This window comes from Vanellus vanellus, assembly GCF_965231255.1.
Source record: "Vanellus vanellus genome assembly, chromosome: 5".
NCBI lineage: Eukaryota > Metazoa > Chordata > Aves > Charadriiformes > Charadriidae > Vanellus > Vanellus vanellus.
The window spans coordinates 21,007,554-21,028,909 of record NC_138910.1 but is presented as its reverse complement, the minus strand read 5'-3'; the positions used below and the strand labels follow the sequence as shown (position 1 = coordinate 21,028,909).

At 37.1% G+C, this 21,356-nt stretch overlaps 1 protein-coding gene across 1 annotated transcript in view; it reads left to right on the top strand.

Annotated features, from left to right (window-relative positions):
* GRB14 (growth factor receptor bound protein 14) overlaps nt 1–8,956 on the top strand; it is a gene marked incomplete at its 5' end in the record, with an annotated part of 67,306 nt that extends 58,350 nt beyond the window's left edge. The window contains 5 exons of the mRNA XM_082483226.1: nt 1,271–1,387; nt 1,483–1,540; nt 1,632–1,719; nt 4,604–4,697; nt 8,777–8,956. Coding sequence (XP_082339352.1) covers nt 1,271–1,387; nt 1,483–1,540; nt 1,632–1,719; nt 4,604–4,697; nt 8,777–8,923 — 504 coding nt within the window. The 3' untranslated portion in view covers nt 8,924–8,956. The remainder of the gene's footprint in view (nt 1–1,270; nt 1,388–1,482; nt 1,541–1,631; nt 1,720–4,603; nt 4,698–8,776) is intronic.
* Between the last annotated feature and the right edge of the window lie 12,400 nt (nt 8,957–21,356).

Here is a 21,356-nt window from a genome sequence, read left to right as displayed (position 1 = left end):
GGGTGCATTTTAGCTTACATAGCTTCTAACACAGGCAAAATATATAACCGGTATTAAGCATGGCATTGTTTTTCTACTTGTGTATAATTCCTGAACTGAACAGCAAATTGGGTAAACTTGGGAAGTAAGTGGACAAGCTAATGAACATACTTCATAGGGGAACCACTTCCACGTTTTGTATTCCTCAATGACTCACAACCACGTCAGCTACAAGGAGTTCCCTCCACTCTCCTACAGGCAAACATTTTCTCTTATTTTAGCCTTGGATTTTGCTTTTCCAAAGTTCTTTACAAGTTACAGTTACTCAGGCAGACCTTAGACTACAGTGTCAAGAATTACAGTGAACTACAGAATTGCTGTTTTCCATTTCTAGTTATATTCATGCTTATAATCAAACAGGAACAAACCAGAGCTGCTTTGGTTTTGGACTGGGAAGCTTTGCTAACCGTACAGAAATCTGGGCCTCTTGTGTTCCAGATGTTACTTTAACTTATAGAATGGTAGAATGTTCTTTTAAGTATTTGATATTCCAGTGCCTGCCAATGTTTGAATCATTACAAGCCATATTAAACTTGATTTTGTAAACCTTGGTTTCTGAGAAGTATTTTGGTGAGTTTTATGGCTGTTTTGTCAAATTTCAATGCTTTTTATTCTATTGTAACAAACTTTATCTTCACTGGGAGAAAAAACCCAAGCTTTTTAAAATAACAGATCCTACGGTTGTTGAGTCTATGATAAGAGAGAGCAGGATTGTGTTAAAATAGAAGTTAAACTCCATAGAAATGGCTGTTTTCAATGCTTAAATCGGGTAAACCTTGAGTGAAAATTTATAGAGAAAATATATACATTTATGAGATATTTATAGCAAAATTTTTCAAATCTTTGTTAATTTGATGGTTATGTATAAGAATTTTGTATTTTATCTTTTTTGCATTACTTGGACAACTTAATAAAAGTTTCCTGACTTGTTTTGACATGCAAAGGGCTAGTTATAGTTAAAAATACAGAGTTTATGGTAAAGCCATGTATTTATCATCGATTGCAGTAATGCAAAAAGATGATCTGTCCTGCCAGACTGTAAAATTGAGCTTTGCAGCAGCATACTGGAATTACAAATGCTCCCTAGGGTAAAATGAGTTTGGCTCTGATGGGAAACACTGCAGATACTTGAAACACCACTTACAAAACCTAATGTTTTCTCAGAAGCTTGCTTTTAAATGATGGGTCTTTTAAAAAATGAACAAACTAAATTTATTTTTCTTTGTTGCAGAGAAGCATTTCAGAAAATTCTTTAGTAGCAATGGATTTCTCAGGACACAAAAGCAGAATTATAGAAAATCCAACAGAAGCCCTTTCAGTTGCAGTTGAAGAAGGATTGGCATGGCGGGTATAAACACCTTTGCTTTATCAGAATAGTATTTTCTGATTTTTTTTTTTTAAAAAAAAGCTTTGAAATCATGTTTTTATTTCTCTCTCATACAGAGGAGAGGGTGTCTACGACTCAACTCGCATGGTAGTCCTATTGCCATGTCTAATATGGGTATGTGTGAGTTAATTCATTGCCAGAAAAATGCAATAGCTAGTTCTTTCACCAAAGGCAAAATGTTTTTTAAAGATATTTATTTCTACAGCTATACACAGATCACAGTCATGGTTTCATCACAAAATCTCTAGAGAAGAGGCTCAGAGACTTATTTTGCAGCATGGACTTGTAGATGGGTGAGTTAATTCTTTACATAACTCTCCTGAGACACTTTTCTAGTCAACAACTGCTATTTTCATGCTCTTCTTATTGGGGGGGCGATGGAGGAAGGAAGATTTTGCGCTTACCTAATAGAAATAAAAATTCTTTTATATAGGGCTATCTGGGGATCAGCTGGTTTCTATTTTATATCTTCTGGAAGCAATAAAGTGGTGATCTAACACTTCGATTCTGTCACTGACAGATTACTTATGTCTGCTCAGAACCAGGCACTTGAGCTCTGTATTTGCACAATATTCTCTGGGAACTGTCAACTTTGGCACCAGTGTCTTTTGTATCTCTTATTAGTGATGAAAGAATGAAAGAAAGCCTGAAAACATTGACTAACCTTATTATAAGATGAACTGTGCAGGGACAGCCATTGAAAAAAAAAAAGCATGCTTTTCCTCATGAAGTGACTAAAAATTGTATTATCCCTTAATGGTAAACAAGAAACATTAGAATAATATTATCCACTTTTTGGTTTTCTCTCATTTAAGTATTATGTTTAAAAAATGACAAAGCAAGAAGGTATTTTATGTTTGAATCCTCCTGTTTTTCATTTCTGTATTTTTATCCTTACTCCTGTATTAAATGTAACTTGAGGCTCCTTCATTCAACAAGTAATTCCGTAAAACTCTAAGTTTCTGTGAGTCTGTCTCCAGTTAGGTACCTGTAATATCAGATTACTCATTAAATTCCTTCAGTTTTAGATTAAGTATGTTGCAATACTGTTTCCTACATCTGCAGAAAGGGCTTTAGGAAAAAATAAAAGCGATGAGAAGAAAAGGGAGACAACTGTTCTTGTGTAAACCCAGCTTTCTTAAAGAAGTTTATGGAGCAATATTGTAGATTTCATGCTTTATTCCCTAAAGGACATGTGAAGACTTTTATGTGATAAATGGTTGACAGGATTGCGAACTGATTGCCGTCTGATTGATGAATGGGATAATAGCATTACCAAAACGGCCCATGACAAAATGCAACTGGTCATTCAGTGAATTCCTTATAAGTTTATGAAGGAGCAGTTTGGAGTCATCCAGCATGTCTAAAAAGCTCCCTTCCAACCGGCATTTCTAAGATTCTGTGAACTATAACCCTTTCTTCATAATAAAGTGATCTTTTTAAAGGTTCTTTGACAACTAAAGTAGGTCTATTGTGGTAAGGTTAGAAAAGAGTGAAGATCTTTTTGTGTGAAGGAGGACAATTGTTGCTTATCTTTGCTGTTAAAACAAGGAAAAAAGTAAGAGAATGGACTTTAAATGAATGGGAACATAAATCCTAATCAACCTGTATTTTTCCTACCCAATGTGATTACTTGGTGTATTGTTTAATGTGCATCTCAGTATTTGGATGTAGAGACACATTTTTGATATCTGCAAAGTGGCATATTCTTGTAGTGTCATTTTTTCTGAATAAAGTAAAATAAAATAAAATGACACTTCTTCTTGACAAACATATAAAAGATTTCACTTTATGCAAAGGATCTAACTGTGCTCTGAAAATTTTCGTTCGTGTCCTGGAGAGGGTGAAAGGCCACTAGGTGGTGAGAGAGAGCTTGTTAGGAGAGCCCGAGTCGTTCTAGAAGTCTTTCTTGCCTGTAATACTTGCCGTGTGCTCTTACAAGCTGTATGCTGAGTTGGGAATTATCCCTCTTTAATAACTGAATTAGTATCAGAGCTCCAAATTAGACTGCATGGGGATTTTGATAGAAACTTTAATGATTATGGACTCCAAATTTCTTAATACCAAGTATTTTCTTACTTTGTACGAATAGAACTCTTAAAATCAGTGAGGATTAAATTAGTAGTTTGAATCCATGTCATTAGTCAGTGAAAATCCACTGTAAGACTTTGTCTGCTTTCTTCTCCTGGAGTCCTTTCTTTTCATACAGCTGTGCTGTCATGCCTGGTGTGTGGTTGGGCAAAAGTAGGCGGCCACTAGTGCTTGCTTGATTGATACCTGCAAGTCCATCTTGCCTGTTTCTTCGGTGTCCTCAGAGAGGAGCATGCTTGCCAATGGCTGTCCCTCCATTTCCCTTCTTTGGTACATTGGTTAGCTATACCTGCTCCAGACCCACACAGTGCAAACAGTTGAGACTCCCTGTACTACAAAGCTGTGAATCAGGTACTTCCTTCTGCCCTCCAAACTGTTATCTGCCGATATTCCAAACCCAGTGATTCGGTGAAAGTTGACTCTTATTGGTATTCATCCTTTGCCTGTACCATCTTATCCTGCCAGGACTGTGGTAAAATTATGTCTGTCCATAAGCTGGCTGGAATAAGTTATCAGTGAGCTAGTTGCAGAGACACTGTTGGCCACTGAGAGTGTTGTGATTTGAATAATGATGCCATAAAGTGAGCAAAGTGTAGCTTTGTCTCAGTGGGAATTTTGTTGATGTGCAGAAGAGAGTGTACATTTATGAGTATTGCCCAGATGCGAAAATCATTCTGGTATTCCTGTTGAACTACCTTTTGAATTTTCTCTAGAATGCTTGTTATTTAGGTAACTGTCAAGAGTCCAATGAAAAATTTTGTTTGAAGCACAAACTTTAAGGGTGCTTTTCTGTCTGAAGAGATACATTGTAATTCTATGCAGTGTAAAAACTAATGCCTACAGTTTTATTCATTCTTAGAATGCATACTTTTCACATAATAGACGAGGTGAAGAAGAATTTAAGAAAAAGTATTTCCAGTAACAGGTTTGCAAAGAAATACTGATTAAAAGTATAACTTATGTAACTAATATTATTTTTGCTTTTAATTAATACTTACTGTAATGAATTTACAACAGTTTTAACTGGATGTTTACAAAAGGCTTTCCAGAGTGATCTTACTGTGAAAATTTTCAATCTCTTTTTAGGGTATTCCTGGTACGTGATAGCCAAAGTAACCCCAAAACATTTGTATTGTCATTGAGTCACGGATTAAAAATAAAGCATTTTCAAATTGTACCAGTAAGTAAATTTTTCATTTTATATATACAGTTGTAAAACAAAACAGTTGAATAATTGTGATAGAATATTGATGCATTTTTTTTTCTTTTGCTGTTATAGGGAAGACATAAACATAATACCTTCATCACTAAAAATAATTAGTGTTCTTGAGTAGAGCTGAACATTTTTGAGCTTTGCTGTTTGATTGGTTATAAAGCTTGACTAGTATTATGAAATCCTAAAAAGTATCTTGAAAAAGTAGGCAAATCTATTTGAACTGGAATAGAAGCAACCCCGATGGCATGATAATCATGTATTAATAAAGGTCATATTGCCTTTTAATTTTTGGTATGTGCACAATTTTTTTTTAGGTGGGGTGCAGACGATGTGTGTATGTATCTCACTGACTCATATTCAGGATAGTTTCTCTCAATATTTGGAGTCAAACATTTTTTGCTGACCTTTCCTCTTGATTCATGTTATTGTGGTATATTCATGTCCAAGTCTTCTTCTGGGGGAAAATTTTAGCAAAAAATTGATACCTTTATTTAGTCCAGCTACTTACAGGTAAGCTGAAATTACCTAAATTGAAATCATATTTCCATCAGTTTTCATTGAAGATATCCAATTCTCCTGCCAGAACGGCCGGCTTTCCCCATTCCTCCCACTCCCTGCAGAGGTGGTTTATATTGTTTTCTTTACAGGCTGCTTCTGTTGAGGTGGGGAATACTTCAGCATTACGTGTTTTAGCCACAGATGCTTGACATAACTGAGCAGACCTATAGCTTTTTCTTCTCTCCTCACAAGAACCTTTCTTCCAGACCACATGGTACTCTGGCCTCCATGTTTCTTCCTAGTGAAGTTTCTAGGAGATTCTGCTGTTTCTTAGTAGAAATGAGTGTAGTGGCTTTTTTTTGTTTGTTTTTTTTTTTTGTTTGTTTGTTTCTGATCTGGTGAGCCCCTATGATTGTTCACCAAATGTTTGTATGCCTTACTTAGGGCTTGTAGCTGATAACGTCTCCTAAGAAAAGTTCCTGTGGAATAAAACTAAAGCATTATTTGGGAGGAGGAAAGGCATGAATCAATGCCAGTTAAAAGAATTGCCCAGGATTTTTGTTGTGTTAGGTACAAACAATGAAGGAGTCCTTCATCCAAAAGTGGCAGCTGTGCCCTGGATCCCGTGTCAGCATGAGGGTATGCTCTGTGATCAGAATAGCGGGTGTAAGATCTCTGTGCTTCTATTGACTGTGGTCACCTCTAGTATTTACTTTGGGATAACTGTTGTGTGGTTTAGAAAACAGTCTGAACTCCGTACAAATACTGTATGATTCTACATCATTGGGATGTCATTTAACTCTCAAATTTAAGAGACCACTTTTTCGTTCTCTATCAGGAAACAAACCCTCTCATCTCTAAGAGCAGATGTAGCAGGAAGCTGCAGTTATCTTCAGTTTCCTCTGAAATAGATGATTCTCTTCTTCCCTTAAAAAAATATCCAGTCAATTCTAATGTTCTTGTGCAGAAGTAAGCAGTGCATTTGGGTAATTAATCATATACACACATTTTAAACCTTGCTCTCCTGTTGTAGGATCTTTGGAGGAACGGCGAATCTTTGTTTTGACATAGATTGTCTACAGACTTGGGTCAATTTCCCCATGCTGATTGTCTAGAAGACCTGTACCGCTTCAGTGCAAAACCTGTAAACAAGTAAAGCAGTTTATCCTGAAAAGAAATCCGTAATGAGAACAAACTAATCCAGAAAGAGAATGTAAATATGGAAACTGCTAGTTTCCCGGACATAGGCATATTTCAATTCCTTTCTGTCATTTAATTTCCACTCACATTCAGTACCCCTCATGCCATTCTCAACACCTTGCTTGCTCTGTTTCTGCTAGACCAATACTCTTAAAGGAGTTCAGAAAAGTATTTTTTGATGGGGGAAAGGTTTTGCTTCCAGTTCCTGCTGATCTTCTAAACAAAGTTATTATTTTCTAAGAAACAAGGCATTTTTTGTGACAGCAGTAAGTTGGTAGCTTTTTAGTTGGAGATCAAGGTTACCTTTTTGAACTTCAGATTCTACTGTTCTTCCAAACTCTTGCCTCTTTCCAGCTATTAGGAAGAGAAGATGAACTTTCCTACTAAATGTAAATAAGTTAATAGCATTTAGAAAGTCTTTTTAAAAGTTAAAAATTATTCGGTCGCTAAATTAATTATTTTTCTCTTACATTTTAGGTTGTTTCAGGTTATACTGTATTTAAAAATGGCTCCTTTCAGATAGGGCATGCAGCCTGCCAATTCAAGCTTCCCCCACAGTAACAGGTGCATCATGTTAACGGCAGTAACATGTGCAACAGGTATTGCAGGTGGGTGGCAGGGAAGTGATTGTGAAAAGCTGAAAAGAAAAGCTTTGGGATACAATTGGGATCCCATATTGTGAAAAATGGGAAACTTGATAGCTTAAATGTATTTTTCATCCTTGCTACTCTGAGCTGATAGAAGTTAACTTCAGTGTAGTCTGTCCTGAAATTAGCTGTTCTGTAGTCCATGCAAAAGAAGAATTGCTATACATTTCTGGGACTGTCTTTTTCCAATAAATGTTCTCTCATAACAGCCTTGTTAGCTTGCAGATGATTGTTAGGTTCCTGGGCAACATAACTTTGATATGAGTTTTTACTTTGCAAAATATTGATTGCTTTAGAATTAGCAATTTGTCTAGTATTCATGTCAAGGCTTGGGATTAGCTTAGAAGGAGAAAAATAAGCTAAAAATGAAATCCTGGTCAACACGTATCTGAATTGTCAACTCTTCCTCATCATCAGTGTGTTGGCAGGAAAATTGCATGCATAAGGGAAAGTCCGATGGATCATAATCCATTTTCAGTTTCTTGGCTGGAGCACGGGAATTTACACGTGCACACATTGATAATTCCTTAACTAGCAGTGTTTGACCTGGATTAACCAAAGTCTGAGAATAAAGAAATTACAAACTACTTCTAGACATGGTAGAAAGGGGTAGAATAACCAGGAGTCATATGCAGGCTAACAGCTGCTTCAGATGAGAAATCTTAATTACAGGTAAGAGAGCTAATTATATGTTCTCGCTTCTCCTGTACTCAAGTAGGATAGTTGCATCTTTCCCCAGCACACCATCTGTTACTAGCTAGCCCTTCTTCAGAATCTTCTGTTCACTAAGCTCTCAATCTTGTAAAGTATCTTTTTTCCATTTTCTTTTTTAGAATAGTTTAAATGTTTGGGGTTTTTTTACCCTCTATTTATATTAATACTAACTAGTTGCTATTGTATGGAAGCTTCTTGATACTAGACATATCAGCAGTAGAGAAAATAAATAAACAGTCACCAGTACAATACAAATTGTGCAAGAGCTAATGTAACCTATAATAGGGAAATACTGATTGTAAATTTTTAAGCACCTAAAAGTCAAAAGTAATCTTTGAAGGTATGTTTTGCAGTGTTTTCTTTCTCTCTTCATCTGTGCTAACACATGCATTTGGAGCTGCAGCAGTTCTTTCTCCTATAATAAAGAACATATGAATACATCAAGCATATTCGTTTTGTGTTGGGCAGTTTCTTGTTTAGCAAGTATCCAGTACACCAATGCACTAGCGTGTAGCCGCATTGCACCTTACAAAATAAGTGATACAAAATATAGCAATTACACAGAACATGAATGGAGCAAAGGTTGAAATCCATGAGTAAGTTGACACTTGATTGTTTCTTGTCAATCTGTAAAAATTAAAGTGTTCATATTAATCCTATCATTCCAAAGCAAAGGCACGAAGAAGTATTGTTCGTGCAGAAAGAATGTTACTATGCTTATTTAACTATTCTTTCCTTTTAGGCATGGACCTAACTTAAAAGGGATGTTAAAGAATGCATTATTTTTCTGTTGTTTATTTTTGATCTTGCTGTGAATGATTACTGTATTTTTCCTTCTCTCAATAGTCGTAAGATTATGAATATCTTGGTCTACAAGAAGACTTCTCAAACAAGTATTTCAATCAGGAAGAAATACCATAGCAAAAGAGGATTTTATTCTATCTTTTTGTTTGTGTTTTTTTTTTTTTTTTTCCAATTTTACAGTTGGAAGATGATGGGAAGCTATTCTATACCCTTGATGATGGTCATACCAGATTTACTGATCTCATCCAGCTAGTGGAATTCTACCAACTTAATAAAGGAGTACTGCCTTGCAAGTTAAAACACTATTGCGCACGAATTGCTCTTTAACCAAAGCATCTGTTGTTTCACCAGAGGGAAAGGAAGATACTGGAATACTTTTTCCCCTAAAGGCAATTTGTATAGTAAGAAGGGACAAAGCATTACATTGTAAGGATTCTATGTTTTAGATGCAAAAAAATTATATTCTATATGGGTAAGAACTGTGCATTGTGATTGTCACAGCAAAATTAACTTCATGGTTTTAAAAAAACATTCTTTCCTATGTAATACTTTAGTGTTCTCTTGGACTTCTTTGGGTTTTTTTCAACTGCAAAGAATTAAAAAAAAATAATATTGTGTAATTTCTACAACAGTATAACCGAAGGGAAGGTCTTTGTTCTTAGGTTTAAAATTAACTTTTTGTCTCTTCAAATGTTTCTCAATTTCTATTCATCACACAGAAGAATACCATTTATTGTGGTGAGGATAAGAAGCTGAACTGCACATTTTATTTGTAAATAAAATGAATAAATATTTTGCACTATATTTTTGAATGCTACTTTGAGGATTATCATACAAAAAGTGAAAAATCATTAAAACTACTTATAACTGATCAGTTGTATTGCTCTTACTGTTGTAATATTTTGAAGGATTTTTTTTCTCTAATGGGTTGATCTACATCTTTATACAGAGCTGGAGTGTCACTTGGCTGTGATATGTATAAACATGCATAAAATGTGTAGTGCATAAGGTGGTTTAGAGTATACCTACAGTCTCTGAGAGAGAAAGAGAGTGTTGTTAAGTACTGTGGATTGTTGGAGAGGGAATCAACTTCCATTGCCTTTAAAAAATAAAGGTAACATTTTAATATTTACAGTATTAACAAGTATTTACAGTATTTAAAAATTAAGGTAAATCCAGCGAACTTTACTCTTTGCTGAAAACCTGATGAGAGTGTTTGCAGTCAGTTCCTACCTTATTTTATTATTTATCACAGAATAAACCCTTCAATATAGCTACCAGTCTTTAGAGATTACCAAACATCTGACATTCCAAGTGAAAAGAACTGTTATGGTAGACAGAGTCAAATTTGGAACATAGCATTAGAAGTACTCTTGGTGCCTATGTTTTGGAAGAGAGATGATACTGCTGCATCCTTGAACAAAGATTCTAATGGAATGGGGCTTAGATTGAAAGAGCTGTCCCTGTCCTGATGCTTTGCTGTCCAATAAGTTTGGTCTTGTTATGAGGGTTCAGGACCTGCCCTGGGGATCTTTGCTCGTGGTAAAGGCTGGAGTGTGAGGTGGTGCTTGGAGATGAGCCGTCACACTGACTCCAGCCCCTCCTTCCTGCGCTTGCTTTGATTCTTTGACTGTAAGACGTACCAGCTGTTCTGCTGTAGGAGCTGGTGGGGAGAGAAGGTGAAGGAGGCAAGGGACGAAGTAACATGGACCCAAGGCACAGCAGCGCCAGTATGCGTGAGCTGACAAGGTCATGTAGATGGAAGCATTAGAATAGTATGGTAACTATAGCCTATGGTTTTGTTATTGTGTGTCTGTGGAAGGCAATCATAATAACATAATACTGTGATACTTAATTTACTGACTTGATCCACACATCACTGACCTTTTCCTCTGGTATGCAAATACAGTTTTTAAAGCTCATTAAAAAAGCAGCTCTTCATAACGTGTACCAAAGATGCAACATATGTGGTGCCTGAGCTCATTACATTAGAAATGCCTTGTAAAACTCTTCACAGTCTAATAAATTTAACTCTTAAACCTCAAATATAATTTCAAATTGTAATTACAAAAATACAGTTTTAATTAAAACCTCTTCAGATTTAGCTTAACAATGTGATTACTTCTCAGACCTAGTATTATTTCAGAGATTGGTATAGAATAAGGAGAAACATTATCTGTGTCCATATTTTTTTTTATCATCTGACAAAGGAAATGAATTGTCTACTGTAGTCCACTTCTACTTGCACATATGAAAGCTTTGCCATAATTTTCATTTGTATCTATGTATTTGCTAGCTTGTTTGGTAGAGGAGCTGACTGCTTGGTGAGTGAGTGCCTGTCACCTTTGAACCTATCAGAAGAGAAAAGAGAACGTTGGGACTATGCCATGTGGTGGAGAGACATCAGCCATCAAGAATCTTGTCTGCTTTTTCAGGGGTTTTCACAACTGAAATTGACAAAAAAAACCTGAAAAAAAAAAAATAAAAAAAAAAAGTAAAAGGAAGTATTGCTTAATGAACATGGGTTTTGGACATTTGAACGGTTTTAACTGGCAAGTATTCAAAGCGTTCTTACTGTGTAAAGCAGTCTCCTGCATTTTGACAGTTCTCTTAATTAAAATCTAAACTGAAATCTTGCTGAGAATAAAAAAATCTATTTTTTACAAATGTGCATACCTTTCCTGAGCTGTATGGTTGTTCGTGACTATGCCATAAAAAGCAAAATTGGTAAAACTAATAAAATTTAGTTTGGTGTTTAAATGATTTAACAGGCTACCTCCTTGTTTAAATGTTACTGAAGGAAGAAGGATTAAGGAGGTAGTCTTAGTTTGTAAAAACAAAAGCAAACGCACACACTCTCCCCAAAACAAAAATCTTTAGTATCCCAGACTACTTTAAAACATGTTAAATGGTACAGGTGGTTGATATATAACTTGCAAGATCCTTGCTAGCAACCAGTATTTTCTTGTCAGAAAAACGGCAAGGTTTTTTATGATACCACTCAGGATATGTCTGACCATAAAGTTGTTTGAGGGTCTAGGCAATGCTGTTTAAACAGAATTTCAGTGTGTTAACTGTGGCTTCTAATTAGGAATACTACACTTCTTTGGTGCCTACCTTCTCAAAGAAAATTGGCTAATCAGGAGTTGTTAACAGCTCAGCGAGAAATCAGTACTATTTTGGGCAAACCAGTCTATCTGTCTCCAGGTTCTCTACAAAATGTGGACAATTTTCTATCTACCTCATAAAGGTTTTAAGGACTGAATTATAAAAATATATAATTGCAATTGGTATTTTTTACAGAGGTTTGTTTTTTGGGGGTTGTTTTTTTTTTTAATACATAAGAAAGCAATGTGGTTTTACCTTTACTTTGAGGAGGTGAGAATCTAGTCTTAAACTTCTTGGTGGAAAATCAGTGTCAAAGCACCTAGGTTTGAAGCATGATATTTGAAAAACAATTTATACTTTCATCAGGTTTAAAATTTTATACTTCTGTGAGCGTATCCATGTAGGGCAGCGCGGTGCTAGGAAGAGAGAGCTAAGCTTGCCAGGCAGAGGTTCCAGAAGTAGAGTAACTATACAAGCCCAGCTTTCTATCTGGGGTAATTAGCCCTGCAGGGGTATGCGCTGCAAGATGTGAGCTAGTTCAGAGATTGCTCTAAAGCACAGCATTGTATTTGTTGGCATGCCCTTTGTGCCTTAGTTTCCAATCTTAAAATCTTTTTGGCTCGGAGGAGATTAAAAGTTAATTCACTGGTGTTTCATAATGCATATACATACACGGTTAGAATTAAGGTTGCATGGGCAGCATTAAATGACATTTTTTAACTTCTGAGTGTTTTTACTTAACAATCTTATTAAGTCACTTAATGAATTTTTTGACATGTAGCAAGTCTTCAGTTCATCAAACTAAATGTTTTGAAAGAGAGCTTTAACCCATTAAATAAAAGAGGATTACGTATGTAACTACAAGTGGGATCTTTCAAGGATAATTGAATTTCTGTCAAACGTTGTCTGTTATATCCTGGTTTTAGAATGGTAGCATTTTGTGCTTCCCTGGGGGTAGAATTATTCTGTAGTGTAAGTGGGTTTGGGGTGTCTCATTTTAAGACACAAATCAGCTTATTTGAAGAGAATAGCCTTTTTTTGTTGTTGCGTTGTTTAAAAGCTACTCATCTTCATCTAAATAGAAGCCACTCAGCCACCAATTAATTTGTTTTAACTGTTTAAACCTAATTAACAGATGTAGCTTGCAAATCAGTCTAGCATTTGTCGATAATAAATCTTATACATAATTTTTATTACCTTTATTCAGAAAAATATCAAGCAACTTACACTTTACATCAGCATTTCTATTTGGTTAGTAAAATAATTATTTTTATTCCCATTCTGACATTTCAAACTACTGTTCCTTAGCCCTGTAATGCATTCCGTTTCTAATTTCAACTTTGTAGCTGAAGCTTTCATTGAAATCATCGAAGATGGGACATACCCCATTACTTGAATATACTTGCAAGCTTTCAGAGGTTAAACACTTATGGTCTATGCATAATCAATGTGTATGGTAGTGCAATTAATGTTAACTTTAATGAAATGCATGAATATTTAAAACTTAATGAATCTAGCTTTACAGCGCGTTTTACAGCCTGGTTCACATATGTGAACAGTATTGACTGTTGGCCTCTGGATGTCAGCAGCGTATCACAAAATTCCTGTAATCAGCTGCTGTTTTCCTGCTTCCTCCCAGAAATATCTGTGACTTGTGGTCTCTGCACACCTCCAGAACACCCAGTGCTTTTTCCTCTTATAAATTATTCACTTACTCTGTACCAATTAGTTCTACCAGTTGCTAGGTTTGTTATCAAGTTAAGCTTCAAGACAAGAACCTGAACTCAATGAGTGATTAAAAATTTATTAGCAGAGATGATTAAATATGCAGATAGCCTGTGAAGCTTGTTCTTGAAACCATTATATTACCTTTTTAATACTAATGATTTGTATAATTAATTTTAAAAAAGCCTGAAAGTCTTTTAAAAAAAATCAGAGTAGGACATAAAAGGGAAGAGATTAAATGCAGAGGAGGCAGTGAACCTGAGTATTAAAACAGCTCATTCACATGTATAGGCAATAAAGTGATTTCCTTACAGGAATAGTTTGTGGTTTTTTTCCCCTCTGCTAAGTTGATTATTTTATTAATCTTTTAAGCAGTTTGGGAAAACTCTATCCACTAGTGAGTCGTATTTTCAAAACAGAACTTTATGTGATTAATGCTGATAATACAGACAATTCCCCTAAACTTTACGGTTAAAAACTAAACCATATCAAGAAGTGGTTTCAACAACGTTTAAGCATATGCTGGATTTTAGGTGTGCAAGTAACCCCAGGGTTTCACTGGGAACCGCTCGGGTACGTTAATGCCACCAGGGAACTGGTGGCCAGCGTGGCAAATGCCAGGCAAAGTTTCCAAAAGAGGGGCTGTGTCCCCCCCCAGTTTTTGGGGGTGGTGTGCGCATGTGTGAGGTGGGTGGTGAGCAGAACCTGTGTCCTCACAGCTGTGCCCAAGGCAGCAGTTGGGCAGATTTGGAGGTGAGGTCAGGCGGGACCCTCCGGAGCCCACCTGGGGAGAAACGGCCAAGAGGCGAGTGGGAGCAGCCGATGAACCTGCAGGGCTGGCTGTGGAGGAGACAGGCCTGTCCTCTGTTTCATTCCAGGGGAAACAAAATAAATGAGTAGATGGAGCAGAGAGCTGTCCCTGGGGCTCAGCTTTTTGCTTTCCACCTCCATGAGAGAAGCAAACCCTCATGGCAGCGTAGGAGCAGGCTGGAAAGCAAAGGTGGCGGGCACTAGCTGTGGTGTGGAGGGGGCCTATGTGGCTGGCACTAGCCAACGCTGGTAGCACAGCACAGCTTTTGGCATCTGCTGGTACATGCATGTGATGCGTTAGGTGCTTTGTAACACCTCTGTGAGAGGGTACAGGAGGTGACAAGACCTGGCTGTGCACTGGGAGCTGGAACAGGCCGGGGGGGTGTGGGAGGCTGAGGGGTGAGCTTTGCGCTGCAGTCCCTCCCCAGCGGGGCAGGTAGGGCTGGTGGTGGGCAGCACCCCTCAGTGCTGCACTCTGCAGCGGGGAGAGGTGAAGCTCACTTTTCTCTCCCTCTCCTTCCAGCTCTGCCTCTGGCCTGCCTGGTGCAGAGCCTCTGAAGACCATGGCCGATGGCCACAGGCACCCCCATGGGACCGAGCTGCTCTAGACAGGGCTTGAAGGAAGGTGAGGGCCAACCCCAGCTTCTCCTGCAGACCCCAAGCAAAGAGAGGTGCGAGCGGCCTAAGAGCTGCTCCTGTGACCTTTGCCTCCTGGAAAGGGAGGAGTCGTCCCTCAGGTGAGGCTAATGAGCCCCACCAGCTGGGAATTACCAAGGTTAATGAGTTGCCCTTAATAAATAGGGGTGCTCTGGGTTTGGTGAGTAGGTGTGTGCTGGGAGGAGGTGTGTTAGGTATCAAAATGAGGTCAGTGTAAATAGTGAAGTTATTTATATTTTAAGATGGGGGCTTGGGAGGGAAGGCACGAGAGGAGGCTGTTGTGTACCTGTTTTATTGCCTTTTTAAATTTTTTTCTTCCTGCTCTGTTTATAAATTAGAGTGCCTTTATTTTCAAATGCCAAACTCTATGTAGTATCCTTTAAGTTTCAGTTATGCGAAGTCCAGTGCATGTTTCTAGCCCTGGCCATAGTAGGCAGCACAACTGCAAGGCAGCCTTTTCTAGAGTGAGACCTGAGGAAGGTGTTTGTATTGCTATCAGCACTAAACTTGCATGGTTAGGATCTTGCTGTAGAGGATAAGTTTAAGTAAAAATGGTTGTTCTTTATCCAAAATACCAGGTGTGCCTCTTTGATGGTGTGACATTAGACTGTGACCTAGGAACTTCCTTAGCAGAGCACAGTCCTGGGAGAATTTCTCTAGTTCTCTGGGAGATGCATTGACACAGATGTATAACTTCCCTTTTTTCTTGCTTTGAGCTAAGTCAAAATGCAGCTTTACAGAAATGTTCTTCAGCTTCCCCTTCTATTATGCCAGCTACCTACTTGAGGAAAGAGAAGGAGCAGAGGAAAGAGCATTAACTAGGGTAGGCAAGTTGGTAAAAAAAGTTGAGAGGACATTGAATGAGGTCCTTCCTGCTTTCCTCCTTGTGGCTGAAGCTGAACAAAAGAATGAGTCCTTAGTCTTGCATTCCTGAATATGGGGTAGGCTGATATGCTCCTAAGTGAGATCATAAGTTTAGATTGATTTTTAATGTCAGTGAAAGCTTTCTAATGTGAAGAAAAATCCTTAAACTGAGGGAAAGGAAATATGATTTCAAATCTTTTTACAATGCAAAAGGGGTGGGGGGGAGGAAAAAACGCATGAAATTTTCACAGGATGGGGTTTTTTGTTTGTTTATTTGTAGGTTGTTGTGGTATATTTTTAACCAAAAAACTTATTCTGTTTAAATTGTGCAGAACTCTGCAATTGCCAAATTTACAGCCTATACTAAATGTTTAAGTTCTGGAAAATAACTCATAGAAAACTCTCTTCTGATGATGGATGTGAGGTCAGCTATTCAAACTAAAATACTTTCTCCCCGGTTACATGGTATAGGGCTGTGGTGCTCAGACCATATGCATAGTTAGTTATTTTTAGGCATTTAAGGAGAATGTAAAGGAGGTGACATGTGTAGGAGGGTGGAAGGGTAAGGAGAGAATTTTAAAAGAGATACTAACACTTGGAACAACAATAGATACGCTATTGGAGTGATTTTTCCTAACCTGTACACATCACATCTGAAGGGGTTTGCTTCTGTACTGAACAATTAATGAAGTCCTCATTTCTGAAATTATGCATATGCTTGTCTGTGCTACGCATAATGCTATGGATTTCAGTATGCTTAAGATAATGTGTCTAAGTGTTGGCAGGATCAGAGTCAAAGACGTCAAAAATAACTTGGAGGGCTTGTGGAAATTCACAAAGTGTAATAAGGTGATACTTCAATTGGTGCTGAAGTGGAAATTGTAGCTGATATTATATTTAATGATGGACTGTGGTCACTGGGTTCACTGTGACTGAACAATATCCATCTCTATTTTTGAGGTAAATGAAGAGCAGTACATAAAGTTGAACTAAAAATTAGGACTGTTTTTCCACTTTAGTACTTGTATGTTGATAATCCTATTTGCACTTATTATCCTGTATTGTGTATTTAAGAAAAAGCACACAAAAAACCTAACCAAAAAAACCCCAAAGCCTTCTTTACAAGAAAGAGTTTGCAGAAGGAGTCTATATTTGAAGTGGCCTTGGCCCTGTGAAAGTGTAAGATGTAGAATACTTTTCTTGAAAAGTTCCATGTTCTTCAGCACTGTAGAGTTAGGAACTAAAAAGCATTATGGGAATGATTTAGTTGTTTTTATTTCTTTGCTAGAAATAAAACTAACACAGTAATTCAAAGAGTTTCAGCAGTACAGGTGATCCTTAAAAGGGCCTCCCCATGGCAAAGAAGTACAGCTGAGTTGCATTACCCCTTCGGTTAAGATAATGGGGGTTTGCAACAAATAAATTCTAGGTTGTTCTGTGATGAAGTGAAATGCTCCTTTGTCTGCATGAATGCATATTCCACTTCTGCTCCTACTTCCGCTTGAAATAGGGCCATATCACTCGGCATGAATTTAGAGACACGGGTAAGAATTAACATGCTTTTGCCATCATATCGATCCAAGGAGCTGCAAGAATGTTAACTATTGACATTCGCTAGGCTTTCAACTTTTCTTTCCCTTTGTATATCAGTCTTTCTAGATTATCTTTTTATTACTTGCAGAAATTCATATCTCTCTCTGTGAAATATTTTTTGTCAGTTATTTATCTTCCTAGAATTTATTCTGTAGAAAATAGGAAAAACACCCTTTTTGCTATATGAAGAGCATTGTTGGTTTGCAGTACTTTTAACAATTTCTGATGTAATCTGGAAACATTGGTTCTGTATCTACAGTTGATGAATCTAGTGCTGAAAGCATGATACTGAATGGACTAATGCACATGTACTGTTCAGGATACTTTCAAAGTCATAATAGTAGGAGAAAATTGTATTTGACTCATAAAGAAATGTGGTGGTGGAGAAATTCTGCTATAGTGGGTTGTACAGACAAAGAAATCATTCTTGAGGTAACTGAGCATCTTTATAGTGGAGTGGTTTACCTTTATAGCATATCAGACTTCTTGTGGGTAGCTCAAGAGAAGAAAAATAAAACAAATTAAGGGAACTGTAGTGATGAAGAGGTTGGAGGAAATGAGCTCCGAGTAAAAGCTAGAGAGCTATGGCAGTTTAGCCAAGTAGGCTGTGGCTGTTGCAACCCTGAAAAAAACCTAAAACGTGGAAGAGTGAATGACAAGATGAAATGGAAGGGAAGAAGTTAGAGAGGAACAACTACTTCAGCTGCCTGGGGCAGGGGAGAAGTCTTAATCTGTTTGACCTATGATTATGAGGCGTTCTTGCAGGGGTGTGCATGAACTTGAAAATTGTCACCAACTCTGTCAGTCACCTGTGGAATCTCATGGAGCAATTCTGAGCTAGTGAAACACCAGTATTTTCACTGAATACCTCTGAACTCATCACTCAGTAGCCTGATGTTGCAGGGGAAGTTTTATTCTGGGGGGTGTGTGTGTTTGTTTTCTGAATCAAGTCTTCTTATGCTCTGCCTAACAGAAAGAACAGCATAAACTGGAGACAGGTAGAGAGATAGTGAGACAGAAAGAAATGAGGTAGAACCATGGTATGTGCTACAATTGTGTGGCTTGACCAAAGATGGAGACACTATTAAGAAGTCTTATTTCTGTTTAGTAATGTGGCACCACTTGCTGATCATCTGTAGTTGTAACTAAAATGCAATTGTCTTGTGACTTTTTTTTCTGGCTTAGGCTTCTTATGCTGAAGATATGGATCTATACTTGTTAACAGTTAGCTATAACAATTGTTACTTAAAAGTTTCGTTGGAAGCTGCCTGACTTTGCAATGTTGAAGTAGTTGAATGCATTGTAAAGTTTTAAAGTAAACTTTGCTGTGATCTCTCTGCTGAAGAGTCGACTTTTTTTATTTATTTTGTTTTTTTTAAAGAGAAAGGTGGAAACCAGATATGTAAGCATGTTAACTTTTTATTAAAAGAAATCATTCCAGGAGACCTCATTAAGCCAGGACGGTATTCTAAAAGTGAATATACATGTTGACAGCTACACCCATAAATTTGAAAACTGCAAACATGTTCAGCATAAAAGCCATTTTAGAAAAAAGCTGTTGCTCTGCCCTTGTACTAATTTAAGAATTGTTCTTTCATTCTGATTTTTATAGTTTCTTTTCACATATATAACTGGGACAGTTTAAAAAGTACTTTAAAGAATCTTTCATGATGTCACAAACTTCATAATGCAGATGATTATTTTTAAAAATGCACACATTACATAATGACTTGAAGTGTCAAATAAACTCAATAATGCCATTCTTTTCCCTTTTAAAGAAAGAAAATTACCTGTCCATAGACTGCACCTCTGTACAGTATTCTTGCAAAGAATCTCTGTTTCCCAGGAGTAGTGATGTGAGTTTAAATCTCTTGGCTCCAGCACTAGTTTTGGTGAAGAGGTTCTCCTGTTTTTTTTTTGTTGTTGTTGTTGTTGTTGTTGTTGTTGTTTTTTTTTTTTGTTGTTGTTGTTGTTGTTGTTTTTTTTTTGTTGTTGTTGTTTTTGTTTTTTTTTTTTTTTTTTTTTTTTAAACTGTATCTGCACACGTAACAAAATCTTCACAGTGAGCACAAGAAGATCTTGGACAATCTCTTCTTTTAATACTTTTCTGTCAGACTAGATGCATCAGTAGTAGTCAGTAAAGCAGGGGCTTAATATTAACCCAGTTTGGAAGACTGTAATTGGTACAGAGACTTGAGTATTCTGCCTGTGGATGCAGACTCTATTGAGGAACAAGAAACAACTAGTCATGACCTCAAGTTTGTTTTCTTGTCAGTGTGGGAGGAAGGAGGAGGAACGATTCACTTGATCTGCTCTGTGTGGGTGGAGATAAGATGGTATTCAGAAGCTAGAATAATTTTAAATGAAGATCAGTAATGAGAAATCCCATCACAAAGAGCATGGGAAGATCGCAAAAAGTCATCAGGTGACTGAGAGAAGCTGAGCAAGGGGCAAGACCTTGGGTTGGAATCGTTCTTGGGCATTAAGAAACATAAAGTGTGGTGATTTTTTTTTAATTTATTTTTTGTTGTTGGTTTTGTTTGGCTTTTTTTTGGGGGGTGGTGTCCCTTTTTTAAGCAGGTAGGGACTTTTGTGGCTACTGTTCATATCCAAAATGTGTGCGTACAACCTGATTTCTTGTATTTTTGCCATACTTAGCAAATACCTTCTAGGTTTTACAAGATGGTACTTTATATTTGTTTGGGAAGTGGTTGTGTTTCATGCTTAAATGTGTATGTTGCCTTAGTTCTTCTGACAAGTGACCACAGCTGCATTGTTTTCCCTATTACTTGAATTAAAATATTTTTCATAGAAAATATATTCCTCTGACTTCCTGTCTGAGTAGTGATGTAATAAGGAACAGGAGAGACAAAGAACTGCTGCCGAAAATCATTTTATGAGCTTTGACACTTAAAATAAATCAGTACCTTCCCAATAGAAACAGTATTTATGATAAAGGTTTTGATACGTTGACTGAACTCTGTAATATTATAGTGGTTCAAAACTTTTGATAGGTAGATAATTTGTTTAATTTCATAATAGTTCTACCTCAGTCTTCCATTTATGAGGTGAATCCTCAAGGATTAATACACGCATGTTAAAATACTGATAAGATTCCATTTAAGACTTTGTCTTAACAGCCAGAATATACGGTTTTGCTATGGAAAAGTTGTCAGGTAGGTTGCACTACAGAAATGAAGTCTGCACAGAGTAAAGGAAGTTGTAAAAGCTACAGAGTTCCCAGACAAAACTGACACAGAATTTTTCTAATGAAATTAATTGCTGACATAGTTGTGCTGTTTCTGGCCTCTTCCAATCTGAACATAAGCTCCTCAAACAGGCTTTTTATTAGTGAATATTAGTGGAAACCATCTGGTAAAGGAAAATGTGTTTGTGCAAAGTACTTCTTTATTTCTAATTAGTGGTCTTTAAACAGATTTTTCATCTCTGTGATAATACATGTGTATGTTGTTTGTGGGTAATGGGAAGAAGAGTAAGAGTAAATTTCTTACGTAAATCAAGTGTTTCAGCAGCAGTTCTCTGTTGGTTTGAGGGCATTACTACTTTCCTGTGTATTTAATTAGGCTCCTGCCTCAGTTTTATGTTTTATAACACATTCTAGTGTCTCTGGCATAAGCAGGGCAGGGAAACAGCCCCCTATATGAGTGTATAAAAATAAAAATCTTTTTTAGGTGATGAAGAATATTTAAAAAAAACTCATCGTGTGCATCCAAACCAAGGGATTCATATGTGCATAGGAGAAGCTTTATGTAGTAGAAACCCAAGAAAAAGTGTATCTTCAAGGAGTAGTGGCTCTGGAACGTTCTCTACAACTGACACTTCCAAAATAATATTATGGTTACACCACAGACTTCTAATAGGAAATCTTACCTGTAACTTTTCAAGGCTTTTGAACTTGGGATAGAGCCAATTGCAGACCCAGACAAGGATAACTAACAGTTTAGGAAAAACAGTTGTGGCAGAGAAAGAACTAGAGTCATCC